Here is a 13,257-nt window from a genome sequence, read left to right as displayed (position 1 = left end):
TCCACTTGCTCACACATATTTACCTCGACACACACTCTTCTCGCTTCTGAGGATCAACCTCAAGTTCAGGTACAGTATGGAAACTTTTCCAACAGAGCCGAGGCCCCTAAAAGTACGTGAGCTGGTGAAATTGTGTGCATGAGTGTGTTTGCTTTTGTTTGACGATGAAGCGGGGGAGGGGGGGGGGGGGGGGGGGGGACTGTGTAGTAAAGGGGCAAGTGTTTGATTTTAAAGTATAGGAAAAAGCCAAGCCGGGCTGCAGAGACTGTCTGCGTGGGCTGCTGTATGCATATTTAATATGTGAGTGGGCAGTGATGTTTCAGAGATTGTAGAGCGGGAGAATGAGAGAGAGCATCAGTCTTAGTGAAACGCTTCTGGTAGTCAGTATCCAGAATCCTTACAATTTTGTTTGTCAATGCTACCCGTATTATTGCTGAATGCAAACTAAGCATGCTGATTGGAGTCTTTTAAAAGCTTCGATTTCCTTGGAAATGGGTTAACTTGAGTGGTTCCCTTGCTGTATAATCCCGCCGGTGTAGCCGAGAGGCTGGCAGTGGCTCTCATATACAACACCAGCACGTTTGACTCTGCAGCAGCCACCACCTCCAGCATCAGCACGCAACATCATCATCATCATCATCATCAGGTGCAGGTCGAGGATTCTTTCGGAGCTCCGCTGCTACACGGAGGAAGAAGACAGTGAAACGCACTCGAAGGCGATGTTTGTAGTTGTGGGGTGGCGGTGGCACGGGCACAGTCGAGCGTGTTGAATGTGGAAGCGGCTACCGGGACTGCTCGGTGCTCTTTTCCCGTCCAGACGAGCCTCTCACTCGAAGGGACATGCCAGCCGGGCGCTTAACGCAGCTTCCCTGGCTGTCGGAGTAAATGGGACCGCAGGTCGTCCGAGCGAGAAAGATGGAGCGATTTTTTCTGCTCGTTCTCAGCTGTTTTGGCGTCTCGCGGGTCTCGGCGGGTAAGTTTATGTTCGTGTACAATTGTAACGGTTGAGTCAGTGCAGCAGCAGCCGTGTTTGAGTGCAATTTGACTGTGTGACTAAAGGTGCCACAGCGGGGTGAGCAGCATACGTGTGCATGGGCAAAAGCCTGTTTGAACGGGTGTCAACATCGCTGTGCACCCTAGGCACGCTGGGCATTGTCTTTGGAACCTGTGGAGAACGTTTGCGTGACCAACACGCGTGCAATTACCTTACTCGCAAATACGATCTGTTATAATGGCTGTATTACGATGGCCTAGGTTGATTGGCTTGAATGGGCTGTATTAAAACTGTAATTGCTTGTAATATAATGCTGTGTGCGTGCGTGTGAGCGTGCGCTTGCGCGCGCGCGCGCGCGCTCGCGTTTGTGTCCGAGATCTTTCGCTATAAAACCTTTTAAAAATCATAATAATGTGTCCATTAGGTCCAAATTCTACACTGTTAGACTATTTTTACTGTGTCCAAAAGGTACGCGCATGTTCACCCTAGTGGCAAATCAAGCCATTACTCCCCAAATTGCAAATATGTGCTTCATACTGAGAATAACAAAACATTACAAATGTGATCTTTAATCGATGTCAGCATTAGTCGCGTACAGCAGTTCCCTTGTGCATCGTCCTTCTTGTATGCCTTCACTCGAGAGTTAAAGAGATGGATGATACAATTTCAAATAAGAAATTGAAGAACTATACTGTATTCTATCAACAATCCAGAATTGGCACATTTTGTAAACACTGGTGTTGGTGTGTTTACCACTCTACAAGCCTCTAAATTATAGTCTCTCGGTAAAGGCATCCAATCCAATCACTATATCGAAAATCCCATTACAAAGATAACAATTCAGAGTTTTAATTGGCCCTGTCAAAAATATATAAAAGTTATCTGATCTTATGTTTACTCTTGAGGCGGCAGTTTGTAGAGGTCAACCATCATACTTGGAGCGGTTTCTAATACTGAGCATGCAGAGTTGAAACAGCTTTCATATAATGTTGAATCACATCAGCATGGAGGTCGTAATCTGGAGGCCATTCAATGCAAAAAGGTTTTTTTTTTTCTGACAAATTATTTGGGGGTTTGGTACAACTTCTACTTGAAAATAATCGCAATATGTAATTTTCACATGGGACTGGGTGATATGGTTGAAAATGTATCATGATATAAATATTCCATAGCAGCTGATATTATTATTATTTTTTTTTTAATTATTATTAGTTTACTCTTCAAAATGAAAAAACAGATGAAAAAGGCTGAAGTTTGGTAATTTTATTTTAAAACTGAATATTAAACCTGCAGGTTACAACAAGTATGAAAAGTTAACAGGTCAATTTAAAGATTTAATGAACATTTTTTAAACAATGTACTGAGTAGGGCTGGGCGAATCACAATGTTCACGTTTCATATTCGTCTATTGTGTTTTTTAGGGGGGGGGGGGTCTTTTGCATATTTAAAAAAAGAAAAACAAATGCAGTGATTAAAGATATAAATAAAATAAAACCTAACTGTCAAGAGGAAAAATTCCATTCAAATTATCTGGTGGTAAAACACACGTCTGTATGTTATGAAATGTAAATGTAACGAATGTAACGCTATACTGTAAATATACTGCTATTTTGGTCGGCATTTTTCCACCTATCAAACAATCTACTGACATTTGTATTAACTGTCTCTTTTCAAAATTTGCTCACATTTCATTCATTCATCCTCTCGTCATCCGATTTGAATAATATTTGAAATTGTGCCACTTTATTCCGGATTCCTTCTACAGTATATGGCTTGGCTTGAACCCGCTCATAAATATGCTTATTTATCATACAGTGGACACATATGGAGATTCTCGTGGTTAATCAAGCATTTCATAATCCATTTCAATACTAATTGAATGCAAATTCTTGACATATGCAAAATGGCATTATATCCGCACATGACCACATTCATTATTTAACAGTGTGATAACATAAGGCTCATAAATAGCAGGAAAATAGGTTAAGGTGATTTTTTTTTTTTTTTTGAAAGACAAGCACAAGAAACTCCAGGACACATTGATGTGATGTCAAGTCTGAGTATGAGTGGGACTGGGACTGTAATATTTACACCGCGCTGACGTCTTTACTGCATCTGTGTTTATAGCGACTCATAAACAGCTGGTTGAACCTGGGAAAGGAGAGGTAATGTTTCAATTTAAAATGTAAATCGACTCCCTAACACCTTCATCTCAATGGGTCCATAAATCCTCGTGAGCAATTTTCCCTGGGCTGTTCCAAGGAAAAAGGAAAAAAAAAATCAATTAGTCATTCAACAAATTGAACTCGGATGCAAAAGACAAAACGACTCCAGGCTTACCCCTTTTTGTTTTTGTGAGGCTTTTAATTGGAATGCAGTTTTTCAAGATTTGTTTTTATGCTGCATGTAAAAATGTACCTTTTGGGGCTCAGCGTCATACAGGAGCATGTGATAAATTCTCAGTCGTCATCTCTATAGTCTATATAGTAAAAAGTATTTTCTTGATCCTTTTCCTTTCAGCTAAGGGACGGCACAGCCCGTCATCCTTTCCCATCTAAGCCTATCTTCTGCATCCATCCTGGCTTCTCTAACAGTCACCAAAAAAAAATCTAACCTTGGGTGTCCCTTACGCCAAAGGAAGATCTCAATATACACTTGAGATATTTTTGAGAACTGTTCAAATCATACAATACTTTGTAGAAATGTAATATTTTAATCAACAAAATGGCTGTGCCCACCTTTTGTTATTAAAAAAATGGTTTGATCCGGCTGATCAAACTCAGCTCTTCTTATTGAGGTGAGCTGAGTGTAAACATGAAGAGTTGAGCGTGAGAGTTACATGGAGAGGGGAGTGAGTAGCCCAATGGAATTTCTGAACTCCTACCTTTCAGCATCAACACCATTATCATCATTACCAGGCCTCATTTCTGCTGCATTTAACCATCGGGCACTGTTGATGTCATTAGTTTGGAGTTAGCTCAATTTTCTGTAGCTAGGAAACGTTACAGGTGGTCAGACAGTATCCTGGGCCTTTTTTAATTGCAATGAGAGAAGCACACTTTTGGCATGCTCCTGCAGTTTGGTCAACAAAACTGGCAAACATGACAAATTAGGCTTGCACCGGTACAAAAGTCAGGATGCGGCGGTTTTTATGCCCAAGTTCACATACACTGTCTACAAAATTTGAATCCTTATTGTTGACGCTATGTAGGTGGAATTCTTTGGATGTGATATATGTGCAAGTGACCGATGCCCTGGCCACTAACACACCTGCATACCATCACAGATGCAGGCTTTTTCCAGATGGTCATTTTCTTTTTTTGGGACAGACGACACAGTGCCCATGATTCCCACCCCCCCCCCCCCCCCCCAAAAAAAATTTCAAAACTAGTCAAACCACTTTTGTACTTTGCGTCAGTACAGACGCTGAGCTCAGGCCCGGCGGAGCAAACAGCATTTCTCGCTGTTGTATGGCTTTTAACATGTATTTGTAAATGAAGCAATTTAATCCAGATTCACTGAATCTTTTGATATTAGGGATAGAGGAAATTCAGAAAAAAAGTTCTTAAATTGTTGGACAATTTAGTCACACAGTTTACAAAATGATGAAATTGCTTGCGGACAACGGAGCCTTTCGTGGCTGGCTCCTTTTATACCCACTCATCACATGCACCTGTTTCCGTTTAACCTGCTGACCGGTGGAATGACCCAAACAAGTGTTTTTGAGCATTCCTCAAGTTTCCTAGTCTTTTCTTTCTCCTGTCCCACATTTTTGGCAATGTGAGGAAAAAAAGAAGAAAAAAAAACATCTTAACATAAATACCTTGTGTTTGTGGAGTATTCAACAAAATAGGTTGAAAAGGATGTTGTAGACGGTTATTATTTACATTTTACACAATACCCCAACTTCATTGGAATTGTGGTTTCTACTGTATGTTGAAGTGAGGTGAGGTCATCTTGTGACATTTTTAGGCAATTTCAAACTCTCTTTCAGGGGGGCCCGGTCCTTCTAGCATTTGTACAAGCCAAGTCCCATAGTTTTGTTCTGGCCTTAGCACAACTCAGAATATCTTACTTCACAGAGCTGGTCGTCCACAAACCTTTCTCTGGTGCATGTGTCGTGTCCTTGGGCTACACACTTCACCCACCTTGCCTCTCATGTCACTCAAACTGGTGTAAGGCTGAGAGTGAATAGTTGGTGGTTGTCAGAGGAGACGTAGGCGCTTACTGGCAGCCACACTTCCGTAAGCCTGCCCCAGAGCTGACCTGGCTACAGAATGTAGTTTAACACCACCACAGTGTAAATGTGTGAGTTTTTTGAGCGTTCAGAAAAGCGGCATTTCCAATCAAGCTTCCATGCATGTTTTTGGAATGTGGGCGGAATATCAATTTCTGTGACTTAATCTGACTATATAGTAATACCCCGCTACTTCGCGGTTCACCTTTCGCGGGTTCAGTGCTTCGCGGGTCTAAAAAATATTCGGGGGCATTGTAGTTTCGCCGAGCGGCACGAGGGGGCGCTGGAGCGGTTAGACGGCCGGCGTGCGCCGAAGAAGAGCGTGTCGAAGTAATTAAATAAATACAAAAAGAAGTAATTGAATAAATACTAAAATAATGGCTGGGGAATCAAAAAATAAGTTTAAATACTAATTATTTTTTTTTGTTATAACATGAATTTCATTCTCTCTCTCTCTACCCGTATATATATATATATATATTTTTTTTTTATTTTAGTTTTTTTTTTTAAGCATTTTTGAAGGTGCGCCGCTACTTCGCACTTTTTTTTTTTTTAAGCATTTTTGAAGGTGCACCGCTACTTCGCGGATTTTCAGTTTTCGCGGGTGGTCTCGGTCCCCATTAACCGCGATAACCGGGGTATTACTGTATCTTGTTCTGAATATGACTTAAGTTTGTGTTGAGATCATCAGAAAATATTCTTTACATCGATGTTCCCCAATGTTTTTTGTGACTCTTCAACAAGGTGGTGCCATCTTGTGGAAGTGGGAATGATTGTTCCTCTTTTGGTTTCCGTCATTACAGAAAATCCTGCTTCACTAAGATTTAATGTTAGTGTAACTAACCATATTCATATTTTGTGAACAGCAGCGGTGATTTTGTTTATTATTATTTTATTTTCATTTGAAATTTGCATTGAAAGGTTCTACTTCCGGTTTAAGCTATGTGCTTTTATTTTGAATGCGACATTCCTGTCTAGTACTGTTCACACTTAAGGTACATTAACGAAGAGTACGGCAAAAAGTTTCATATTGCGCCTCAGAAAACGGACGTTTATTTTTCTAGCACCCCCTCCGAAGAGGCAAAAGGTGTGTAAACGATGGATATAAGTATTTTGTGTTTGTAAATATTAAGTGTTGAATGTGAAATATGTCAGCTAATTGTATGCGTATGTTTTGAACTGTGTTTCAGCTCTTACGGTGATTCGGTTTTAAGGTTACACGGTTATGGATACATCTTGCTCAAAAATAAAACACAAAATCATCAGTAAAGTCTCATCCTTGGTTCGGAGGGCATGCTGCAGTTAGGAATTGGAAGTGCAGCTGTCCTTTTCTTGGAAGCTACAGGCTCTCCTTCGTCTTTCGTTTAGCCTCTTCACCTCTCTGAAGGAGGTAGACGCACCGGCAGATGCAACTGATTTTCAAATGAACAATTCCTTTCCGACCCAGATAATCGATTTTTGGTTCCGTGACTCTGTGGAATATCCTTGCTGGCAACTGCAGCTTTACATGACAGTGTCTATTCAGAGCTTTAATTAGGTTAATATTGATTGATGTTCATGTTAATGTGGCCACTTGTTCCCGTCTGTAATCTGTGCAACCGCCTACTTCATAAACCTGTCAGTATGTAACTCACATGAGACAAATCAATAGCAGAATGACCAGGTGAAAAGACACTGTCACCCTATTTCACTCATTATCTTGCTTACTGGTGACATGAAAGTGTCCATTGCCACATAAAAAGGAGATTGTGAGCGTGGTTAAAATTGTAGTAATAGGAAAATGGACAGCAAAAGAAATATTTGCACGCAAACGCTTAAAAAAACAGTATTATGGCAAAATGACACACCTTGGGTATCCTTTTTTAAACAGTCATGTTTCCAGCAGCCACTCAGGCAGACGCTTTCTGCGTCCTTTAGAATATAATGTGATCGTGCTGAAAAATTGTGACTTTGACTGGTAAAAAATAGATTTTTCACGGAAAATTTAAAACTCATTTAGTGCCATTGACGGCTAAAGACGTCAAAGATCCTTTTTTTTTTATATACTCACCTATAGGATGCTTGTCAAAGTTGTCACAGTTATACTTTGTTTCAGGTGTGTATAGCCAAATTATCATTCCGATGGGCACCATAGAACGAGCTTTTATCATTTAATCTCCACACCTGGAAAAATAGATATGCCACACTGTGGCATGGCGCTACATTATGCAAACATGCATGACGTAACATATCTAAATTATTTACTTTAGGTTTAACCATTGGAATGAGGCACATTAATGCTTTACAGTGCATTACATGATCATCGTGACTTTTTGTGATTGGGTGAGCATGCAATTGTGTTTTGTATGCGTACTCGTGTGTGTGTGTGTGTGCGTGCATGTTTGTGTGACAGTGTGTGAAAGTGTGTGCGTGAGTACAGTACGTGTGGATGTGCACGCACTCACAAGGACGAGCCCATGTGCCAAGGTCTCTTTGAACACACGTGAAGGCGATCTGCAGGCCATAAACCCTGATGGCTCTATCATGGCACATAAAATATAGATGAGGTGAGCGGCCTTCTGCAGTGAATGTGTGTTAACCCCCAAGAGCAAAGAGCAGCCACAGCTCACCAGCCTCTCGCACTCAATCGCATGTTTCCAAGACGAAATAAGCAGCCCCAACAACATTCACAATCATCAACGTGGATTAATTTGGCTAAAGCTTTTATGACGTTGACGCATAGTTTAACTTCTCTTTCCACAATGTTTGTTTGTGCTGTTTTCATATTTACACCTGCTGGTGATTATGCCTCCGGTTCACTCGGCACAATATACTTCACTGTACAGTTTGGAATGGTAAACTCTGCTCTTGCTTTTACTTGACATTTGGGACTACTTAAACATTTGGCTTTTTTTGTGTTATGCTGCACAGGCAAAAAAATGGAACGCTGTATAAAGTTAAAAATAAATGAAGTAACTTAATTGAAATTAATTTCTGGGTGAAGCAAACCAGTTATTTCAAATGGGACGGAATTGAAATAATCAAATGAGCAGGCACAGGGAGAACATGCAAACTCCACACAGGAAGACCCAGGCCAGATTTGAACCTGCGACCTCTGCATTCTGTGGTTGATGTGCTGATCACCCCCATTAATGTATATGGCTGGCAATTTTGTATTGTTTTATTTGCGTCACAGTTCATAAGTTCTTTCGATTCCCCGGGTCGCATGGACTTGTTGAGCAACAAACCAGGCTGCAATGGTTGTAACTCCACCTTTTAGGTTGTTTGGGACCAAACGCAATATGCATATTTTGGAACGCTTGTAAACTTAACAGTGGACTGCAAAGCTTAGTTGAATTTAGCGTTGATGAATTAGGCGCACAGTGATGCACCACGTAAAAGGAAGCATCAGGAAATGCAAACACTAGAGGCTTATGTCTGCCTCTAAATAAACTGGACAACACACAGCTATGAGGCACTTTTCCTTGCAGGCTTACTCATTAGCATCCCGGGGAGCAGCACACCACACCATGACTTTGAGTAATGTTTTTCCAAGGGTAGTGGAGCTGTAACAATCAGCAGTAGCTTCTCTTGGGGGCGGATAGAAGCTGAGAAACCACCCTACAAGCTTTTACGACCCCTCGGTCTCTCAATCACTGAGTGGGTATTATAACAAAATCATCTTTCCGCCCTGAGGGGCCTCAAGTCAGCATTGAACTATAATCAGTGGGGGCAACAACACAATTTGTACTTTCATTAATAACTTTAATGACGGTTTGTTTCATTACATTTCTAACGTCGCTAGTATATAATACACATCCAAGGAGTTCATTCTACTGCTGAATGTCAATGATTCCGACTCAGAGCAGTCCAAAAGATCAGTATGCAGAGAATGTAGTCAAGGATGGCTTTTAGGAAACACATCTCATTGAGATTTGGTTGTTTGATACAAGAACAAACATGGTGGGAATGGCAGAATTGCTATTCAAAATGTAATCTAATTACATTGTTGCTTCTTCAAAAAAGAATGCTCATATATTGAATTGGCTGCTTGTCAGAGGTCTAGTGTGTGCCTGCAAAGGAATCTTTATATTGGAATTATACACACATTGACAAAAATACACACTCAACGGGCCACATTTGATATATCTGCACGATCTAATGAGATTGGAAAAACTCTTAAAGTTCTACATTTTTAAATGTAGTTATGCTCTATTTGCATTCATTCATTGACTGATGTAGTGTCAAAGAATCAGAGCAGAACCAGAATAGAGAGAAGAGAAGACGCAGTGATCTTAATGCGTTTTGAAAACAACCAAGTTACATTTTCCTAAAAGACGCTTCATCAATCCACTTCATTTCAGGGATCAGCAAGCGCTTGTTTTTTATTTCACCAATTTAATAAATGCAGGTGAGCTATGATATTCTTCTGGGTCCGTATTCTTTATTTCCGATGCAACAATGTTTGTATCTAAGCCATTCAATGTCAAAGTGAAAGCCAAGAAAAATTAGTTCAATAAAAGCAAACCTGGGAAAAGCCTGACAAATACTCAACTTGAAGCAGTAAACACGCACTCGTCTCCCATGTGGTGGCAGAAATAAGAGGAGGATGTTCATTAAATAATCAAAAGCCAGAACTGTGTTCATGTTCCTAAGCTGTCTGGAAATTGTGACTCTCCTTTGCTGTCTCGTTTCACACAAACACCGTCTATTGCGATCGCTTCTCTAATGAAGAGGGATATTGAAGAGTTGTCACCCTTGATGGCACTCAACATGGAATAGACAATGAGCTGCCATCATGAACAAACACACTCACCAGGATATCCAGCATGGCTCAAAGTCACACCCATATCTCACGGCCATGCAGACAAGTGCGCTCAGGGAGAGTTTATGAAGATGTGTGTCGGGTGTTTTATTAGAGCTGACTGTCATGTGGATATTTAAAGCCCGTGGTCAGGGGCAACACTCACTGTCTCTTATAACATCATGAAATGGCAGAACGGAAGTGGATAACGACATGAAAGCTTTGAAAGGAAGCCCGACTGTCATGATGTGTTTGCTTTACAAGATTTATTTGGTTGTTAGTAACATAACTAAAAGGTAACATTTTCAAAACTAATTTCTATCATAATACATTTTGTAGACATTTTATTTGCATATACGCCACCTTGTATTCATGTGCGCATTGCATTCCGGGATGAAGACATGGTATGGTTGCTGCCCACAGTGCTGCCGTCTGCCGAGGAATGCAAACAATTGCCAATTAATACTAGCAACGCTGAAAATGAGTCAAAATGACACACTGTGCGGCTTCTGAATGTACTTTTTAATCCAAGGGGAATAAAGAAAGGCAGGTAAGCCTCCAAAACGTATCAAAAGAAAGAAAGTCAAGAAAACTGTGGGAGGATGCGGTTTGAAGAAGACCCTCGGCTGCAATCTCGTCGTCTTCGTCTCATGAGAGCACTCACTGGTGTCCTGACGGTTGAAACCAAATGCATTGCTTGCTATATTTCCGCCGATATGGCTGTATTTTTCCTCTTTTTTATCTATTTGATAAATATTTGGGGGGAAAAAAACCAGCTAATTAACCTTCTTGTGTTCATTGTATGATGGCCTTCGAGTGGTTGGAAAGTTATTCTGCATAAAACGGGTGTAACGCTCAAATTGTAAATGACATTTCTGTGATAGTTTAGTAAATGAGTTTATAGTTGGATAACAACTTTATCTTTTTATTTCGAATTCATTGTGGTAGAGAATGACGACAAATGCGTCTGAATTATTTTAATGAGGGCCGAGGTTGTACACATTTTATAGTAAGAGTGTCATACTCACATTTCCTTGGTAACGCACGAAATTATCAAGTACGAAACAAACTCCTTCTGCAGTAATTAAAATGAAAAACATCCCATCCTGCTTTGCCAGGTGAACTTGGGAGATGTAGGATGCCAATCCAGACTTGTATCAAAACCTCCGAACTGCTTTCTTGGCCTGCTTTTAACCTGCCATCCCCTGGCTCCAGTAGCAGTGAGACGGCAGAGGCGTACGTTTATCTTGCTGAATGCAGCAGGTTGCTGTTGTCTGCACAACTCATTGATCCAGAGCTGACTGTGATTTGAGCAATCTATGGCCCACGACCACGGCTGGAAATATCTTCAGTTTAGTTTGATACATTCATGGCAAAGTCAGCATTGCTGAAATAGCACATATTGTGGAATACTTTGCATGTTTAGTGGTCTTAGAAATGCCATCCTGGTGTAAAGATTCAGCTCACCTAAAAGGACATAACACACCCGAGCTAATGGAGGTCTCAAGCATGTGTACGGTGCAGTAGCCATGGCAGTGCGTGCGTGCGAGAGAGTCAGTGAGTAAGAGAGAGAGAGAGAGAGCGTGAGCCAGTATAAAATATATATTTCCTGAAAGTCATATATATTTGATATTATTATCATCCTGCGTCCGCCCGCCCCAAAAATGGGCATCCCTTAGTCTCCGGCATGACTCCTTCTTGTCCAAATTTGATCTAGAATCATTCAGAAGTTTCATAATCGCATTGCTGCCTTTAAGACACTCTATTTTGAAATATAAAAGCAGCCATCACTGGTTGTCGTGGGTTTGATAAATCACATTACATGTGCTTAATTAACCTATTTGTGTGTGTGAAGAGTATTTTCTTTCAAGGAAATTCTATTTAAAATGAACATCAACGGAAAAGGTTCAAACATGGCACAGAAAACTGAGAGGCAGGCGTAAAGGAGAACATGTTTTCACAGGTGATGCCTGAACATTTATAAATCTTAGTGAAATAATAATTACAGCAATTTCTCAAGATTAAAACACACCGGTTCCATAACCAAAACAAACGGCCTTCATTCCGCAGTATTTTCTTCTCTCTGTACCGTCCAGAGATGGGTAGCAGAGTGTCTGTCTTTCCCCCCCTGATGCTAAAACAGGCCGGTGGGACGGACAAATAGATGGGTGGAGACTTCACAGACAAGCTGAGAGCAACGTTGAATGTGAGGAGGAAGATTTAAATACATCGAGTTCATCAGCAGAGCATTGGAGGAGATGGGATTGGAATAGCCGATTAAATCCATTGTATGAATTTAGGTATGTGTCTTAAAATACTGAAAGAAAACAAAGCTGTCTTGGCATGCTGATTTTGTCCTCTCTAGAACTCTAGTAAAGGGTAGGTCATCGATTTCAAAGTAAATATTGAACTCACCCAGCAAGGTTACATTGGGTGAGAGCGCAGATAGCTGGGTTAGTAAAGTGGAAAAGTAATTTCAAATGTCACTGTGTGATTAAGGTGAGCAGTAGACTGTGACAGTGGCGACGATGGTAGGGGTGGGCCTCGGCAACGTCAGAAGAGAACATTCGAATGGGCTGAACGCAGGCACAGGTACTGGCAGAACTTTAAACGTCTCGTGCCGCATTACCGCGAGACCTCCACGGCCAGGGGACGGGAAGTGTAAACAAAGCCCGGGGGAATGGAGTCGTTGAGTTGTAAAAAGTCGTTTAGCTGCTGACGTGTTTCTGTTAGGACGGAAAATAAAGATCCAGATCCCGCATGAGTCGACCCTTGCTCATGATCATGTCTTAAAAGCGCTATAAATGACGAGGCAAATGTTCTATTTAAACGTTATGGGCATCAGTGTACTTGTTTTAAAGCCAGCCATTATGTGCAACACATTTAAACTCGAATGACAATCCTTGGTGCAGCATAGATAAATACAAATAAATATGTATACAAACTGAGTCTTTCCATTCAATAATTCCATCCAATGATGCATCAACCGTGATGCTTTCTGTCGGTTCTACCCTCTAGTAGCCAAAAGGACAATACGCATTCTAAGCAATAATGGGTAAAATCCATCCATCCATCCATGATCTGCACCGCTTCTCCTCATTAGGGTCGCGGGGGGTGCTGGAGTCTATCCTAGTTTTCTTCACGCAGTAGGCGGGGGATACCCTGAACTGGTTGCCAGCCGATCGCAGGGAACACGTAGACCAACAACCGTCCGCGCTCACACTCATACCTAGGGGCAATTTA

General features: G+C 41.1%; 1 protein-coding gene across 2 annotated transcripts in view; it reads left to right on the top strand.

Annotated features, from left to right (window-relative positions):
* Positions 1 to 352: 352 nt before the first annotated feature.
* Positions 353 to 13,257, top strand: part of fndc5a (fibronectin type III domain containing 5a) — a 24,916-nt gene continuing 12,011 nt past the window's right edge. For both annotated transcript variants that reach the window (XR_015842008.1, XM_088287746.1), the window contains exon 1: positions 353 to 973. Coding sequence is in view for 1 of the 2 variants with exons in the window: in XM_088287746.1 (XP_088143872.1) it covers positions 886 to 973 (88 nt within the window). In the remaining variant the exon portion in view is untranslated. The remainder of the gene's footprint in view (positions 974 to 13,257) is intronic.

The sequence above is a fragment of the Idiotropiscis lumnitzeri genome, chromosome 1, assembly GCF_059441095.1.
Source record: "Idiotropiscis lumnitzeri isolate Australia: NSW breed Sydney's pygmy pipehorse chromosome 1, RoL_Ilum_1.0, whole genome shotgun sequence".
NCBI classification, from domain to species: domain Eukaryota; kingdom Metazoa; phylum Chordata; class Actinopteri; order Syngnathiformes; family Syngnathidae; genus Idiotropiscis; species Idiotropiscis lumnitzeri.
Note: the sequence above shows the minus strand (reverse complement) of the source record. Positions and strands in the feature narration are given on the sequence as shown.